The sequence below is a fragment of the Myotis myotis genome, unplaced genomic scaffold (genome assembly GCF_014108235.1).
Source record: "Myotis myotis isolate mMyoMyo1 unplaced genomic scaffold, mMyoMyo1.p scaffold_m19_p_11, whole genome shotgun sequence".
NCBI lineage: Eukaryota > Metazoa > Chordata > Mammalia > Chiroptera > Vespertilionidae > Myotis > Myotis myotis.
In genome coordinates, this window is record NW_023416315.1 from 61,234,373 (window position 1) to 61,251,823 (window position 17,451).

The following is a 17,451-nucleotide window of genomic DNA, read 5'->3' on the forward strand; positions in this document are numbered from 1 at the left end:
TGCACGAATTTTGTACATTGGGCCTCTAGTATTAAATATTTATTAGGTATTATATTAACGAGTGCTTTACATACATTGTCTAAAAACTCTCAAGTAGTCTAAAAAAATGGAAATTATTAGTCCCATTTTACAGATGAGTAAACTGAGTTTTGAAGATGTTAAATAAATAGTCTAAATCTTATTGCTAGAAACTAAATTCTGATTGGCCTCACCTCTACACACATATTCTTTCCAATATACTCTCTCTACCATATAGAAAACACAAGGCCAATGAGAACTCCTTCTTAGTAGGAACATACAGCCTCTGCAGGGAGTTAGTGTGGCTTAATATTCCCATCTTCCAGTTGCCCACTCCTCCAAAAATGAAAGAAGTTTTCCATTATTTAGTCAAACTGGTCCAGTTTGTTGTGACTGCATATACAGTCTTTTAGGCTTTCTTAAAGTACTGGGCATGGTTCAAGTAATTCCATTATCCTATATAATAAAAGCCTAATATGCTAAGTGCCCGGTCGTCTGGTCAGCTGTTCAACTAATCAAAGCTTAATATGCTAATGATATGCTAAGGCAGCTCAACCACTCACTATCATGTGCACTGACCACCAGGGGGCAGACGCTCCGACAAATAGGTTAGCTTGCTGCTGGGGTCCGGCCAATCAGGACTGAGTGAGACAGGCTGGAAGCGTCCTACAGCCCTCTCACGGTTCCTCCCCAGCTGGCCAACCTCCCGCCTCTCTCCCTGACCCCAGTCATGCACCGATGGGGTCCCTTAGCCTGGCCTGCACCCTCTCGCAATCCGGGACCCCTTGGGAGATTTCAGAGAGCCAGTTTTGGCTCAATCTGCCATAGGTTATCCTTATAGAACACCAAGAGCCTAGAGAATCCAGACAGGAAACTAGAGCTGGCAGTTCAAAACAAATGAAAGTTGGGCAGGGGGAGTTCAGAATGCAGGTTTAGGCACAGATCTCCTCCGCTGTGTTCATTCTTCCACTCCTTCGATTCTATTGAGTATTCAGTGATGTACCATGGACTGATGTGAGAAGGGGAACCCTTAGGGAATACAACATTTGATGGGAATAAGAGGAGTCATTGAAGAATGACAGCCTAGGATAAGTGACAATGAAGAGAAGAGAAAAGACAGACTGGTCAGAGTGAGAGACAAACATTTGATGATTCGGGAGGCTCTCAGAGAAGCCAAGCCAGCTTTGTTGTGATTTGATTAAAAAAGAAAAGGGAAAGGATGGCTGACCCTTTCCACTGATTGGTTTTGTAATCTACTGGTGGGGTCTTCACCAAATGAAGTAAACCCCAATGGAAGGTGATGGGAAGTGTTACTAGGCCTTCTGGTAGTACTTTCGTTGCAGAACTCATTTATCAAAGGGACCTGCACAACCTCCCCTACCCAACTGGTAACTTTGAAGCCAGAATCTTTAAAAATTACAGAATAAATTAAGAAAAAGAATATTACTAATTCCAGTAGTAAAATGGAAATTGTTAGTCCAGTATCCTATGGTCAAATTCTGTACTGCTATGCAGAAAATTCACAACTCCCCTATCTTTGTGTTAGCTGAAAAACAAAATAATAAAAATAAACAAACAAACACACTCAAAACAATAATAACCCCAAATCCCTCTGGGTATCCAGAAATACTGGGCAACCTTGAGCAGAGCTTAACTGACTTAGATATTTAAATTGCTGTAAAATTAAAGTGTTTACATGGAGATTAAAAATAACTAATTTTCCTTAGAAACCCAAATTCTTAGTTCAAATAATGAGATCTGTTAACCTACTTGCTTATATTTTCAATGGATCAGTTATTTAGTTTATAGTAGCTAAAAGACAAAAGGTAAAGAAAGAGAGTAGATCCATATTTTTCCTCACTCTAAAATTTAAACAACTAAAGGTCTGTCTATTCTGCATTCAAAGAAAATGCCCTTGCCGTAACCGGTTTGGCTCAGTGGATAGAGCGTTGGCCTTCGGACTGAAGGGTCCCAGGTTTGATTCCGGTCAAGGGCATGTACCTTGGTTGCGGGCACATCCCCAGTAGGAGGTGTGCAGGAGGCGGCTGGTCGATATTTCTCTCTCATCGATGTTTCTGACTCTCTATCTCTCTCCCTTCCTCTCTGTAAAAAATCAATAAAATATATTTTAAAAAAAAGAAAATTCCCTTCCTAAATATTTTACTCTATAGTCTAAAGTGTTGTTGTTGTTTTGTTTTTTGTTGTGTGTGTTTTTTTTTTTTTTTGGCAGGGGTGGGGGAGTTGAAGGTGGATAGGGAATTATTGTAAAATGCCATAAAAGATGCTTCTGTATCTGAATTCCCAAAGTGATTTCACTGTCTTTAGTAAGTGTTAGCAAAGAGATCTACTTATCCATGGTTAAATTCTGGCTAAAAATGAATTTCAGCGTATTTTCTTTTGGGCCCAGAGAAAAAGTAGTCTCTGCTGGACTTCATATTCCAAAAATTTCTGCCTTCATTGACCACCCATAGCAATAAATTTGAAGACTTGTGTATCCTATATAATAAAACTCTACTATGCAAATCGACCGAACTGCAGAACGACCAGCAGAATGACTGGTCGCTATGATGCACATTGACCATCAGGGGGCAGACGGTCAATGCAGGAGCTGCCCCCTGGTGGTCAGTGCGCTACCAAAGGGGGAGCGCCACTCAGCCAGAAGCCAGGCTCACAGCTGGTGAGCGCAGCGGCGGTGATGGGAGCCTCTCCCACCAGGGGGAGCGCTGCTCAGCCAGAAGCTGGGCTCATGACTGGTGAGTGCGGCAGTGGTGGTGGGAGCCTCTCCTGCCTCCACTGCTGGAGGGAGGGTGGTAAGGAATGAGGGGTCCCAGACTATGGGAGCCCCGGACTGCAAGAGGGATCTCTGACTGCTGGCTTACGAACGTCCCCCAAGGGGTCCCAGACTGCAAGAGGGCGCAGGCCGGGCTGAGGGACACACCCTCCCCAGTGCACAAATTTCATGCACCGGGCCTCTAGTACTCCATAAAGAGCATAAAGCCTCAGTCTTAATCCTCTTATCCTTTATACTGGATAAAGGCTGTCTCTTAGGTGCCAGGCAACATCTCAGAGTCCCTTTATCTGAACATTCAAAGTAAAGATAATCATTTGAAAATTATGCAAGTAGTTAAGAACCCATTTATAAAAACCCATTTTTAAGAGGCTGACCAATATTAGCCTCATCAATAGGGGGACAACCAGACATTATGTATAGCCTAATATGATGCAGTAGGAAGAATTTTTATCAAAAAGTTTAACCTGATTCTTACCAAGCCTTTCTCTGAGCTTATAAGAAATACAGAAGACCGGGCGGGGGGGGGGGGGGGGGGGCGTAAGAGATCAACCAAAGGACTTGTATACATGCATATAAGCATAACCAATGGACACAAGACATTGGGGGTTAGGGGAGGCCAGGGGAAGGTCAAGGGGGGAAAAAAGAGACATATGTACTACTCTTTGTAATATTTTAAGCAATAATACAAAAAAAGAAATACAGAAGACAAGAACATGTTTAACAACACCATGAAAAAACAATCAGACAAATCCAGAAGGTGGGACATTCTACAGAACAATTGGCCAGAATTGTCAACAAGTCAATGTAATGAAAATAAAATGTATGTGAGTGTGGCGAAAGGAGGCAGTTCCAGATTAGAAATCTTAACAAATACAACCACCAAAGGAAATATGTGGAGCTTATTGAATTAACCATCTTTAAAAGATTGATTGGGGTAACTGGGGAGTTATTCTTAAAGGGCATAGGGTTTATTTGGGGTAATTAAAATGTTCTGGAAATAGTGGTGGTGGTTCTATAACATTGTAAAGATGTTTAGTGCCTTTGAATTGGACACTTTGTGGGTTCTATCCCCCGTAGGGGGTGTGCAGGAGGCAGCCCATCAATGTTTCGCTCTCATGTAAATATTTCTCTCCTCCCTTCCTCTCTCTCTCTCTAAAAAAATAAGTAAATTTTACAATAGGGAATATATGAATGTATAGAAAAATTATGTGAATCTTGTTAAATGTGACAACATAATTGTGTTTACCTAACGAAGATGTGTTAATTATTTATGGATTAATTTTGAAGTATTTACAGGTGAAATATATATATATACCTATAATTTGCTTTAAATTACTGCAGCAAAAAATAGCAAAAGAAAAAGAATATATGGCAAATTTTTGCAATTGTTTGATCTAAGTGATAGATATTGGATGATCATTATAATATTCTGATTCTTTTTCTGTATGTACTAGAATTTTGAAAAGGAGAGGGGAACCCTGGACAAATCACCTCTCTGTACAACAACACAAACTTGTGATTGGAGTTCTGAAATAGAAACATAAGCTACCTTGAAGGGATGCTCTCTGGAAGGCCACACCTCCCAGGGGTAAGAAGACTTGGTGGTCATAGTCATGTGCATATCAAAAAGCCAGTCCTGGCCAGTGGTTCAGTTAGTTGGAGCATCATCCCATTCACCAATAAGTTGAGGGTTTGATTCCTGGTCAGGGCACATGCCTCGGTTGCCAGTTCCATCCCCAATCGGGGCATGTACAGTAGGCAACCAATTGATGTTTCTTTCTCACATCAGTGTTTCTTTATTTTCTCTCTCTCTCTCTCTCTCTCTCTCTCTCTCTCTCTCTCTCTTTCTCTCTCTCTCTTTCTCAAAAAATAAAAATCAATAGAACATATCCTTGGGTGAGAATTAAAATAATAAATGAGAGGGAAAAACCAAGATGGCAGCATAGGTAAACACCGGAGATTGCTGCCTTGCACAACCACTTCAAAAATACAACTAAAAGATGGAACGGACATCATCCAGAACCACAGGAAGGCTGGCTGAGTGGAAATTCTACAACTAGAAGAAAAGAGAAAAGCATACCGAGACTCAGAGGAGGTGCGGTGCAGAAGTAAAATACAAAGGTGCAGAGGTGCATGCGGAGAGGGCTGGCGGCTGAGGACACAGTTGTCTTTTTCAATCAGGAGGGAGTCTCAAACTCTGAGCTCCAGTTCCGGGCGAGTCTCTGGGGACCCAGACTCATACGGGAGAAACTGGACTGTCTGGCATCGGTTGGAACTCGAGGGCAGCTTTCTCTTGGAGGTGCTTGCAGCAATTGCCGGGACACTGAGAAGCAGGGCCTCTGAGGGCAGGACTGAGAGCAGCCATAACTGCTTGCTCCACCCTGTTGATCCCCTGAGACCCTGCCCCGCCCAAGCCATGCATGGAGGCTTTTGCATATGAAAGGCCTGGCCCTTTGCAATCTGATAATTACCTAACAAACTGCAGCTGGCCCAAGGCCCCAGGGCAACTTACATTGCATCACAGCTGGCTCCTGCTGGGTAGACTCAGGCAAAGGCTAGGTTAGCACCTCCTTAGAGATCCAGGAACCAGTGTTCCCAGTGGTCAGAGTGGGGCCATCCAGATTGCAGCTCCTTGGATCCATAAAGGACACACTCAGGGGGCAGACTCAGTGACCACCAAAGCCCCACTGAAGCAAGTCTTGCCCCAGAGGGGTGTCTCCAGGACAGAAGTTCTCCCACTGCAGACACAGCTGATTCTCACAGCCAATTGGACTGAAGGTCAATTCCTCCCAGTGTTACCTACATCAATCAAGGCTTAACTACAACAAGACTGTGCACAAAGCCCACAAGGGGGTGCACCAAAAGTGTCTACCTCAGGTAATTGGGGAGGCTGAGCCACTGGGCCCTATAGGACACCTAGCACAGAAAGCCACTCTATCGACACAGGGAAGCATAAAAAAATGCAGAGATAAAAAAACGAGACACAAATGACAGAAATGGAGGAAAGCAAACTACTGGATATAGAGTTCAAAACCACACTTTTATGGTTTTTCAAGAATTTTCTAGAAACCGCCGATAAACTTAATGAGACCCTCAAGAAATCTAATGAGACCCTCGAGGTTGTGATAAAGGACCAACTAGAAATTAAGCAAACACTGACTGAAATAAAGAATATTATACAGACTCCCAACAGCAGACTACAGGATCTCAAGAATCAAGTCAAAGATTTGAAATACGAAGAAGCAAAAAACACCCAATCAGAAAAGCAAAATGAAAAAAGAATCCGAGAATACAAAAATAGTGTAAGGAGCCTCTGGGACAGCTTCAAGCGTACCAACATCCGAATTATAGGGGTGCCAGAAGAAGAGAGAGAGCAAGATATTGAAAACCTATTTGAAGAAATAATGACAGAAAACTTCCCCTACCTGGTGAAAGAAATAGACTTACAAGTCCAGGAAGTGCAGAGAACCCCAAACAAAAGGAACCCAAAGAGGACCACACCAAGACACATCATGATTAAAATGCCAAGAGCAAAAGACAAAGAGAGAATCTTAAAAGCAGCAAGAGAAAGAAACTCAGTTACCTACAAGGGAATACCCATACGACTGTCAGCTGATTTCTCAACAGAAACTTTGCAGGTCAGAAGGGAGTGGCAAGAAATATTCAAAGTGATGAATAGCAAGAACCTACAACCAAGATTACTTTATCCAGGAAAGCTATCATTCAGAATTGAAGGTTAGCTAAAGAGCTTCACAGATAAGAAAAAGCTAAAGGAGTTCATCACCACCAAACCAGTATTATATGAAATGCTGAAAGGTATCCTTTAAGAAGAGGAAGAAGAAGAAAAAGGTAAAGATACAAACTATGAACAACAAATACACATCTATCAACAAGTAAATCTAAAAACCAAGTGAATAAATAATCTGATGAACAGAATAAACTGGTGATTATAATAGAATCAGGGGCATAGAAAGGGAGTGGACTGACTATTCTTGGGGGGGAAAGGGGTGTGGGGGATGCGGGAAGAGACTTAACAAAAATCGTGCACCTATGGATGAGGACAGTGCGGGGCGGGGTGAGGGCGGAGGGTGGGGTGGGAAACGGGTAGAGGGGAGCTACGGGGGGGGGGGGGGAAGAGGAACAACTGTAATAATCTGAACAATAAAGATTTAATTAAAATATAAATAAATAAAAAAGAAAAAAACAAACCAGAAAAAAAAAAAGGATAAATAAATAAATAAGTAGCCCAAAAGAAAGTTCAAAAGGGTGAAGATAATGTGTCACTCCAAAGCCAGAGTGCAAGAAGTCTGCACAAAGAGTCATTGCTATCAATGATAACTGGATCCCCAACTACCCCCACATCCTCCTTTGGGGTTTAGTGTTTAATAGCACTGAAAGGTCAGACTGTTGCGGTTCTGGAAGTTAAACAGGGAGAAAGAACTGTTTTCACCAAAGGCACCCTGTAGGTCATTTCTCTTTTACAAATCAATGCTCCAGAAAGCAAGTCACTAGGTTGTGTCTCGACTAGATCATCATGAAGAAAAAAATGATTCTTCTTCTTCATGAATAGAACTTTAGCATGCCCCTACTGGAAGTGCACTCAGAAGAGAAGGGAAGAAGGCTTTGAAAAAATAACCACTCAAGGCCCTTAATAAAGTAAAGCTCTGGGAATAGAAATGGATGGCTTCCCCTGCCCACAATATCTTATAACATCTGCAAAGCACTTCATTGATACCAACAGTTGTGTCCTTGCAATAAAGCACAAATCACTTTAATAATTCTTCAATTTCCTTCCGGTTTAAAATCTTACAAATCTCAAAATGAGCAGCTTTCTCTAAGGGTCTTTGATTTGCAAGGAACTGTTAGGTATTCTTTACTCACCAAGGCATTCTGCTCAGGTTTGGTTTGGTCCTGTCTTCTCTGCTACTTGCATCTCTACATCTCTGCCAGGAATCTTCCTCCAATTACAGAGCATCTAGGAGAGGGAAACCGACCTTCTCCGTCCTCTCCTTCCTATTCTGCAAGAGGAGACAGTACTCTGATTGCAGGTATAGGGCCACATTTACAGTGAGTAGGGTAACTCCCCTCCTCTCCCCAGCTTTCTTCTCCTCCCTTCCCCTCCCCCACCCCCACTCCCCTTCTGCCCTTTGCCTTTTCCTAGCCTTTCTTCTGTGTTTTTTTTTTCCTTCTAGGTGGTCTCAGGAGGGCATTTCTCCCTCATGCAATGAAATTCAACCATTTGTTTCTCCTCTGTTCTTATAATATTCTTAAAAAAAATTTTTTTACTTTTCAATTACAGTTAACATACAGTATTATATTAATTTTAGGTGCACAACATTTATCTAACTTAAGGCTTATCACCCTGATAAGTCTAGTACCCATTTGACACCATACACTATTACTGATTATGTTCTCTATGCTGTATTTTGCATCCCCGTGACTGTTTTTATTGCTGGTAATTTGTATGCCTTAATCCCATCACCTTTTTCTACGGCCCCAAATCCCCTGCCATCAGATAAGCATCAATTTGTTCTCTGTATCTATGAGTTTATTTCTGTTTTGTTTGTTTATTTTGTTTTTTTAGATTCCACATTAAATGAAACCATGTAGTATTTGTCTTTCTTTGTCTGACTTATTTTCCTTAGCATAATACCCTGTAGATCCATGCATGTTGTTGCAAATGGCAAGATTTCATTCTTTTGTTATGGCTAAGTGATATTCCAGTCATATATGTACCACATCTTCTTTATCCATTCATCTGTGGATAGGCACTTGGGTTGTTGCTTCTATATTTTGGCTATTGTAAATAATATATGAACAGAACAGATTTTTTTTCCCAGCATCTGTTGAGATGTTCATGAGGTTTTTGACCTTTATTCTATTGATATGGTGTATTGTATTAATTGATTTTTGGCTGTAAAACCAACCTTGCCTTCCTGGGATAATTCCACTTGGTCATTCTAGATAGTCTCCCTCTTCCCCCCACATTTTAAAAACTGTTTTAAAATACACATAACATAAAATTTACCACCTTAAACATTTTGAAGTATACAGTTCAGCAGTGTTAAATATATTCATAATGTTGTGCAACACCACCATCCATCTTCATAACTCTTTTCATATTATAATATTGAAAGTTATACTCATTAAACAATAAAATCCCATTTCTCCCTTCCCCCACCCCCTGGAAACCACCATTCTGTCTCTATGATGTTGACTACTCTAGAGACTTCATATTAGTGGAATCATATTGTATTTGCCATTTTGTTACTGGTTTATTTCACTTAGCATAATATCCTCAGGTTCCATATTGTGGCATATAGCATATGTCAGAATTTCCTTACTTTTAAAGGCTGAATAGCATTCCATTGTATGTATATACCATATTTTGCTTATCCATTCATCTGTCAATGGATATTTGGGTCGCTTCCATATTTTAACTATTGTGAAAATGCTGTGAATATAGGCATACAAATATCTCTTCAAGACCCTGTTTTCAATTATTTTGGGTATATATCTAGAAGAAAATTTGCTGCATCATATGGTAATTCTAATTTTTTTTTTTTTTTTTTTAGAACTACCTTACAGTTTCCTCAGTTTCTGTACCATTTTACATTCTCACCAGCAAGGTGCAAGACTTCTAATTTCTCTACTTCTAATTTCTCCACACTTGTTTTCTGTTTTTAAGGGTTTTGTTGTTGTTGTTGTTTTGTTTTTTGTTTTGTTTTGTTTTGTTTTGTTTTGTTTTTTACAGCAACCATCCTACTGGGTATGAGGTAATCTAATTATAGTTTGATTTGCAGCCCCCTACTGGTTAGGAATTTTGAGCATCTTTTCTTGTCCTTATTAGTCATTTGCATATCTTTAGAGAAATGTCTATTCAAGTCCTTTGCTCATTTTGAATTGGTTTGCTTGTGTTTTTGTTGAGTTTTAGGAGTTCTTTATAAATTCTGGATATTAATCCTTTACCAAATATATGATTTGAAAATATTTTCTCCCATTCTGTGTGTTGCCTTTTTAGTCTGTGGATAGTGTCTTGATATACAAACATGTTTAATTTTCATGAAGTTTAATGTTTATTTTTCCTTTTGTTACCTATGCCTTTGGTGTCATATCCAAGAAAGCATTGCCAAATTCAGTGTTATGAAGTTTTTGTCCCATGTTTTTCCCCCTAAGAGTGTATAGTCATATTTATATGTTGTATTTTTCAAGTTCTAGCATAAATTCTTTGCATCTGCATTCATAAAGCAATATTATTTTGTACTTTTCTTGTGATGTCTAGTTTTGGTATAAAAATCATACTAACCTCAAAGAATGAGTTTGGGAAGTGTTCCTTCCTCTTCTATTTTTTAGAAGAGTTTGTGAAGAATTTCTATTACTTCTTTATATTGTGATAAAATTAAACAGTGAAGTCATATTGGACCTGGGCTTTGAACCAACTTCATTTTAAGTAACCAAAAACAAGAGTGCCTGGGTAAGATGAGACATAATTCTGGCTTAGAATTAATTAAAACATTTAGTGAGGGAAGAGACAAACCTTTGTGACTTTATTTCCTCATCCAACAAGTTCAAAGTATTTAGAAAATGGTGATTATAGACCAAGGCTCAGCCTGGAGTTCACAAATCCAAAACAGCAATAACTTTTAATGTACAGACAGATACTTCCCAGATGCATGATGTCAGTCACAAGAGACAGCAGAGGGAAAAGGACCAGGGAAGATTTAGTGAAATCATTCCATCATAAACACAATCTACATTACATTCCCTATTTTGGGGACCAGTAGTGAGACAAATACTTTAACACAATATATTATTCCTGGGAACTAGAGCTCGGAGTATGCTGCCTGGGTTACTCATGGAAAACCAGCAAGAGAACTAAGAATTAGTACCTTCGTCACCTAATTCCTGGTTTAGTGCTTTATTTTGATCAGTATCTTTGAGTATTCTGTGCTTGGAATGCACAAGGGAGATGGTTCTCAGAGCCTCTCCATAAAGTTTTCATTTGGTCAGGAGTAATCTATCAGTACCTTTATCTCCAATTCACCTCCAATTTAGTCTTCATATTGCACTTATTTTCAATCAGAAACCAAATTCTGGGTATAAGTTCATAAAATACTGTTAGCAGTTAAGAAAAGGTTTACTGCTATTAGGGGACAATTTCCAGAATGGTAGGTAAGGAGCTCCAAAGACCCACGCTTCAACAAAACAACTATACCGGTGAAAATTACTTTTAAGACAACCATTTGAAGTTCTTGTCCCACAAAGGGAGATAAAAGCCAAGAAGACCAAAGGCTACTTGCTGACACTCAGTGACCTGCTTAGAAAGCAGAGTTATCACTCCAAGAGAAGTGGTTGTTTCCCCTGTCCCCAGTTTGAGAGCAGAATCTCAGAGATATTGCCCAGGGGGAGAGGCAGGTGACAAGAACAGAGTGTTCTGAAGCTCTCGCCACAAGAGAACAGACTTTATTTGGAACAGAGTTTGGGGAAGTCAAGCTGAAGAGAGCTCTGGAAAACAATGGATATTTTGGCGATAAGCAATTAAGAGGAAGCTGGTTGCAACCAGCTAGACTGTAGGCTATCTAGTGTACCAGAGAGAACCAGAATAAAGGACACCTGAGAAGAGCCCTCCCTGGGTCAGAATAAATCTCAAAGTCTGGCCTCAAAAACTACCTCTGGATCAGATTGTGGAGCAATTTATGCTCCAGAGCATTGATGAAAACAATAGAGTGATTAGTTATCAACTAATGAAGCCTAACAGCTGGTGATCATACCAATAGAGACAGACAATTTAACAGAAAAATCAAGGATAGAGATGGTCCAAGAGAGCTGTGCTAGAATCACTGTCATTCCAGGATGATTGTGCACACGACCAAGCGTGCATCTTCAAAGGAGCAACATCAGAGGTTTCGCACTGCAGGGAAATTGACTTTATTAAAATAATCTAGCTAAGTCACTAAACAAGCAAAAAAAAAACAACTATAACAATAAGTTTATAAGCTCAAAAATAAGCAATAAGGTTGAGGGAATCAATATCCAGAGGTGCTACACTACATTACCTAAAATTAGAGGCCCGGTGCACGGATTCATGCACTGGTGGGGTCCCTCCGCCTGGCCTATGGGGATCAGGCCAAAACTGGCTCTCTGACATCCCCCAAGGGATCCTGGATTGGAAGAGGGTGGTTCTCAGGTGACACACCCCAGAAATGGGCTCCCTCCTCTCTGGTTCTGGGTGCATCACCCAAGAACCACAGCTGCCAAGTCACCGTAGCTCAGCAGCTCCTGCATTGAGTGTCTACCTCCTGGTGGTCAGTGCACGTCATAGCTACCGGTCGGATGGTCAAATGGTATGCCAGTCGGCTGGTTGCTTAGGCTTTTATATATATAGATGTCCAGTACATAACAAAAAAAATTATTATACCTGCAAAGAAACAGAAAAGTGTTTTCTGACTTATACATGGGTGGAAAAAAGCAATCAACAGAAATTCCCTGTAAGAGGACCCAGGTCCTCAACTTAGCAAAAACTTCAAAGCAGCTATTATAAATATCTTCAATGAACTAAAGAAAACCATGCATAAAGAAGCAAAAGAAGCTCTGGCTGGATAGGTCAGTTTATTGGAGCATCATCCCATACACTAAAAGTTTTCAGATTCAATTCCCAATCAGGGCACATACCTAGATTGCGGATTCAATCCCCAGTCAGGGTGTGTGTGGGAGGCATCTGATGTCTCTCTCACATCAATGTCTCTCTCTCTCTCTCTCTCTCCCTTCTTTTCTCTCTAGAATCAGTGGAAACATATCCTCAGGTGAGGATTTAAAAGGCACACGAAAGAAACCCAAGATGGTTTGGCTCAGTGGATGGAGCATCAGCCAGTGGACTGAAGGGTTCCAGGTTCCATTCTGGTCAAGGGACAAACCTCAGTTGCAGGCTTACTCCTTGGCCCTGGGCAGGGTGCATGTGAGAGGCAACCAATCGATGTGTCTTACTTACATTGATATTTCTCTCTCCCCTTCCCTTCCACTCTCTCTAAAATGTCCTCAGGTGTGGATTAACAAGAAAAAAAAAAGAAGCAAAAGAAGGCATACTGACAATGTCTCATAAGGTAATTACTAAAGAGATATATATATATATATTTTTTTAAAAAAGAACCCAATGAATACTGTGAACTTGAAAAGTACAATAACAGGAAAAAAAAATCCCTAGAAGGGCTCAATAATATAGTTGACCTGGTAGAAGAAAGAAGTGGCCAACTTGAAGACAGATGGATGGATGGATAGATAGATAGATAGATAGATAGATAGATAGATAGATAGATGATAGGTATATAGATAGATATTATTTGACCTTAAGAGCAGAGAGAAAGAAGAATAATATGAACAGAACCTCAGAAAAATATGAGATACCATTAAGCACATTAACGTATGCATAATGGAGTACCAGAAAAGGAAGAGAGGAGCCAAAAAAATATCTGAAGAAATACTGGCTGAAAACTTGGTGAAATTTGGTGAAAAACATTAACCTACACATTCAAAAAGTTCAACTAACCTCAATAGATAAAATATAAAGTGATCCACATTTAGACACATCCTAGTAAAAATGTTGAAAGAGAAAGTTAAAGAGAAAAATCTCGAAAACAGCAAGAAAAAAAAAAAGCTAATTCCATACAACAGAAGCCAAATAAGATTAACATCTGACTTATCACCAAAAACAATAAGGGTCACAAGACATTGAAATAGTATATTCAAAGTGCTGGGAGGGGAAATAAACCAAAAACTTGTCAACTAAGAATCTTTTATGTAGTAAAACTGTCTCTCAAAAATAAAAGTAAAATAAAGACATTCCCAGATCAACAAAATCTGAGAGAATTCATTGCTAGCTGACCAAAGTTACAAGAAAAAAGGAGGTTCTTTAGGCTGAACACAAGTGACTTTAGTCAGTGATTGAAATCCACACACAAAGATCAAAGATCACTGGTAAATGTAATTATATATTATCAAAGAAAGTATAGCAATGTATATTTCTTCTCATTTACTTTCTAAAATAATCTAAAAAGCAATTTTATGCAAGAATATATTTGACAATGATAGCACAAAGGAGGTGTATGAGAACAAAGCTGAATTTGAGTAAGAAATTAGTTACAAGATGATAACTCAATTCCACAGGAACAAATGAAGAGAACCAGAAATGGTAAATAAGAAGGTTGATATAACAAACTCTAAATGTAATTTACTTTTCTTTTTTTCTCAACTTCTTTAAAAGGTATAAAATTGTATTTTATAACAATGTATTATATAGTTTGTAACAAAACTATAAACCAACTAGACCTAACAGACATCTATCTATAAAATGCTCCAACCATCAACAGCAGAATACACATTCTTCTCAGGTGAATATGGACTATTTTCCAGGTTAGGCAATATCCTAGGTTATAAAACAAATCCTAATAAATTTAAAAGATATGAAATTATGCAAAATATGACTTTTGACAACAATGGAAAGAAATTAGAATCAATAAGATAAGGAAATTTGATAATTTCACAAATATGTGGATATTCATCTATAAACTCCTAAATAACCAATAGGTCAAAAAATTATAAGGGAAATTAGAAAATACTTTAAGATTAGAATGGAAGCAAAACACTAAAACTTATGGAATGCATCAAAGCAGTTCTTAGAGGGGAAATTTATAGCTGTAGATAACTTTATTTTAAAAAAGAGAAAGATTTCAAATCAACAACCTATCATTTTACTTTAAGAAACTAGGAAAAGAAGAGCAAACTAAACCTGAATAAAGGAAATAGTAGATAATAGAGGAAATTGATAAAACAAAGAATGAGAAAAATAATAGAGAAAATGAAGAAACCCAAAAGTTGGTTCTTTAAAAAGATCAATAAAACTTATAGTAGGGCTTTAGCTAGACTTACCAAGAAAAAAAGAGAGAGAAGACTTAAAATACTAAAATCAGAAAAAAAGAGAAAGGGACATTACTACTGACCCCACAAAAATAAAAAAGATTAGACTTAAAAAAGGGGGGGATACTTAAAAAAAAGTGTGTGTGGGGGGGGATACTATGAACAACTCTATGCCAATAAATTACATAACTTAGATAATATGAACCAATTATTTGAAAGACAAAGCCACCCAATATAACCATAATAAACCTATAACAAATAAAATTATTGAGTTATGAATTTAAAACTTCCTACAAAGAAAAGCCTAGTCCCAAAGTGACTTCACTGTTGAATTTTACCAAAAAGTTTGAATTTTGGAACAAAGCTTGCCTCCAGTAGGATTTTTATGAGGACCTGTATCCCTCACGTAATTTTTATAGACTTCTTAATAAAGCACTGTCACAAGCCATTTGGATACCTTGGAGATCAAGGTTAATAAGTCTCATCAGTCATAAAATCCCTCCAGAGATTAGGTTTAACAAATCCACCCACAGCACAAGGATTCTTTGGCCAAAAAACTCCAGGTTTGAATCAGAGCAACTGACCAAACAAAGATCAACACAGTTTGCTTATTTGCAGGAGACAAACCATCGTCTTGCCGGTAGGCAGAGTTACCACAGCATAATAAAGTTGTTTAAAACATTTTGGGCCCGCCCTAATGGAAGTTATTGCCTAATGGTTATAGAGTTTTTGTTTTGAATGATAAGTAAAGTTTTAGATATAGTTGTTTTTTTTTTAAAATGTATTTTATTGATTTTTTACAGAGAGGAAGGGAGAAGGATAGAAAGCTAGAAACATTGATGAGAGAGAAACATCGATCAGCTGCCTCCTGAACACTCCCTACTGGGGATGTGCCCACAACCAAGGTACATGCCCTTGACCGGAATTGAACCTGGGACCCTTGAGTCCGCAGGCTGACGCTTTATCCATTGAGCCAAACCAGTTAGGGCTAGATATAGTTTTGATAGTTGCATAATATTATGAAGAGACTTTAATGCCACTGAATTACACATTTAAAAATGGTCAAAACAGTAAACTTTATTACATATACTAGAGGCCTGATGCACAAAATTCTTGCAAGGGGCTCGGCCCTTGCAGCTGCGGCTTTGTCCGAAAGGTTGTCCAGAAGAACATCTGGAAGGTTGTTTGGCTGTCTAGTCTAATTAGTATATTATGCTTTTATTATTATAGATATTTATTTGCTTTCTTAATCCTTGCCAAGGATATTTTCCCATTGATTTTTTTTTTTTTTTTTTTTTTTTACAGAGTGGAAGGGAGGGGTGGAGGAATGGAGGGAGGGAAGAAGAGAGGGAAAGAGAGGGAAAGAGACATCTGTGAGAGAGACACATCAATTGGTTGCCTCCTGCAGGTATGCTGACCAGGGCCAGGGATGGAACCTGCAACCTAGGTACCTGTCCTTGATTGGGAATTGATCCCATGACCTTTTGGTGTGCTGGATGATGCTCTAACCACTGAACCACCAGCCAGTACTGTTATGTATATTTTAACACACACACACACACACACACGTGCACACACACACACACACACACACACACACACACACACCCACGGGGCCCCACTGCTGCTTACTCTCTGTCCAGAATAGTCCTCAAAATGTTTAACAATACCATCTAATCTAGGGCTTTGCCAGCACCTGAGTTTCCTCAAAGAGCTCCCAAGGTTTCCTGAGTATTATTGCCATCAGCATGGCAAATAAAAAGTATCTATAATAATAAAAGCATAATATGCTAATTAGACTGGACATCCTTCCTTCTGGACAAAGCCATTGTGGGCAGGGGCCGAGGCAGAGGCGGCAGAGGTCCCCGGCCACCACGGCAGAGGCCAAGGCCTTTGCACGCATTTCGTGCATTAGGCTTCTAGTATATATATCTCCTATATAATAAAAGGCTAATATACAAATCAACTGAATGGTGAAACGACCAGTCGCTATGACGTGCACTGACCACCAGGGGGCAGACGCTTAATGCAGGAGCTGCCCCCCTGGTGGTCAGTGTGTTCCCACAGGAGGAGTGCCGCTCAGCCAGAAGCCCTGAGCTGGGCTCATGGCTGGTGAGTGCAGCGGTGGTGGTGGAAGCCTCTCCCACCTCTGTGTCAGTCGGACATCCCCTGAGGGCTCCTGGACTGCGAGAGGGCACAGGCCAGGCTGAGGGAGACCCTCCCCCCAGTGCATGAATTTGGTGCATTGGGCCTCTAAAATATATATATATAAAACTTCGTATGTCTCTGCCTGTTTCTCCAGAAACTTGACAATGATATGTAGCTACTTAGAGTACAGGGATGCAGAAAGGCTTAAGATGGGTGTACAACATTTGGAGTTAGCCTGAGTTGGCATCCACTTCCCTGTGCCCTCATTAAGTGGTACCTAAAATAACCTGCAAGATCATTAAGTGGCTTACTCTAATCCTTCTAGATTGTTAGACTTAATGGAGAATTAGGACGATATAACCCCAATTAACTGCTGCTGGTTTGGAATATCCTTTTCTGATTGACTATGTCTTTTTCCTGTTTATCTGTTAGCCCGCCACAGCCTTCTGACCCCAGGCTCCGGAATGGATCAGCCCTCCTACTCACTCCCTCTTGCATACACCATGTCTCCATGGAAACTGCTTGTCAGACCCTGCTTGGCTGCAGGTTCTGAAGCCCTCTCATCTGCAGCCTCAGTCCTGCAC

At 39.7% G+C, this 17,451-nt stretch overlaps 1 protein-coding gene across 1 annotated transcript in view; it reads right to left on the reverse strand.

Annotated features, from left to right (window-relative positions):
* Positions 1-17,451, reverse strand: part of MKLN1 (muskelin 1) — a 319,909-nt gene that overhangs the window by 197,177 nt on the left and 105,281 nt on the right. Inside the window, exon 2 of the mRNA XM_036328666.1 lies at positions 7,691-7,827. Coding sequence (XP_036184559.1) covers positions 7,691-7,698 — 8 coding nt within the window. The 5' untranslated portion in view covers positions 7,699-7,827. The remainder of the gene's footprint in view (positions 1-7,690; positions 7,828-17,451) is intronic.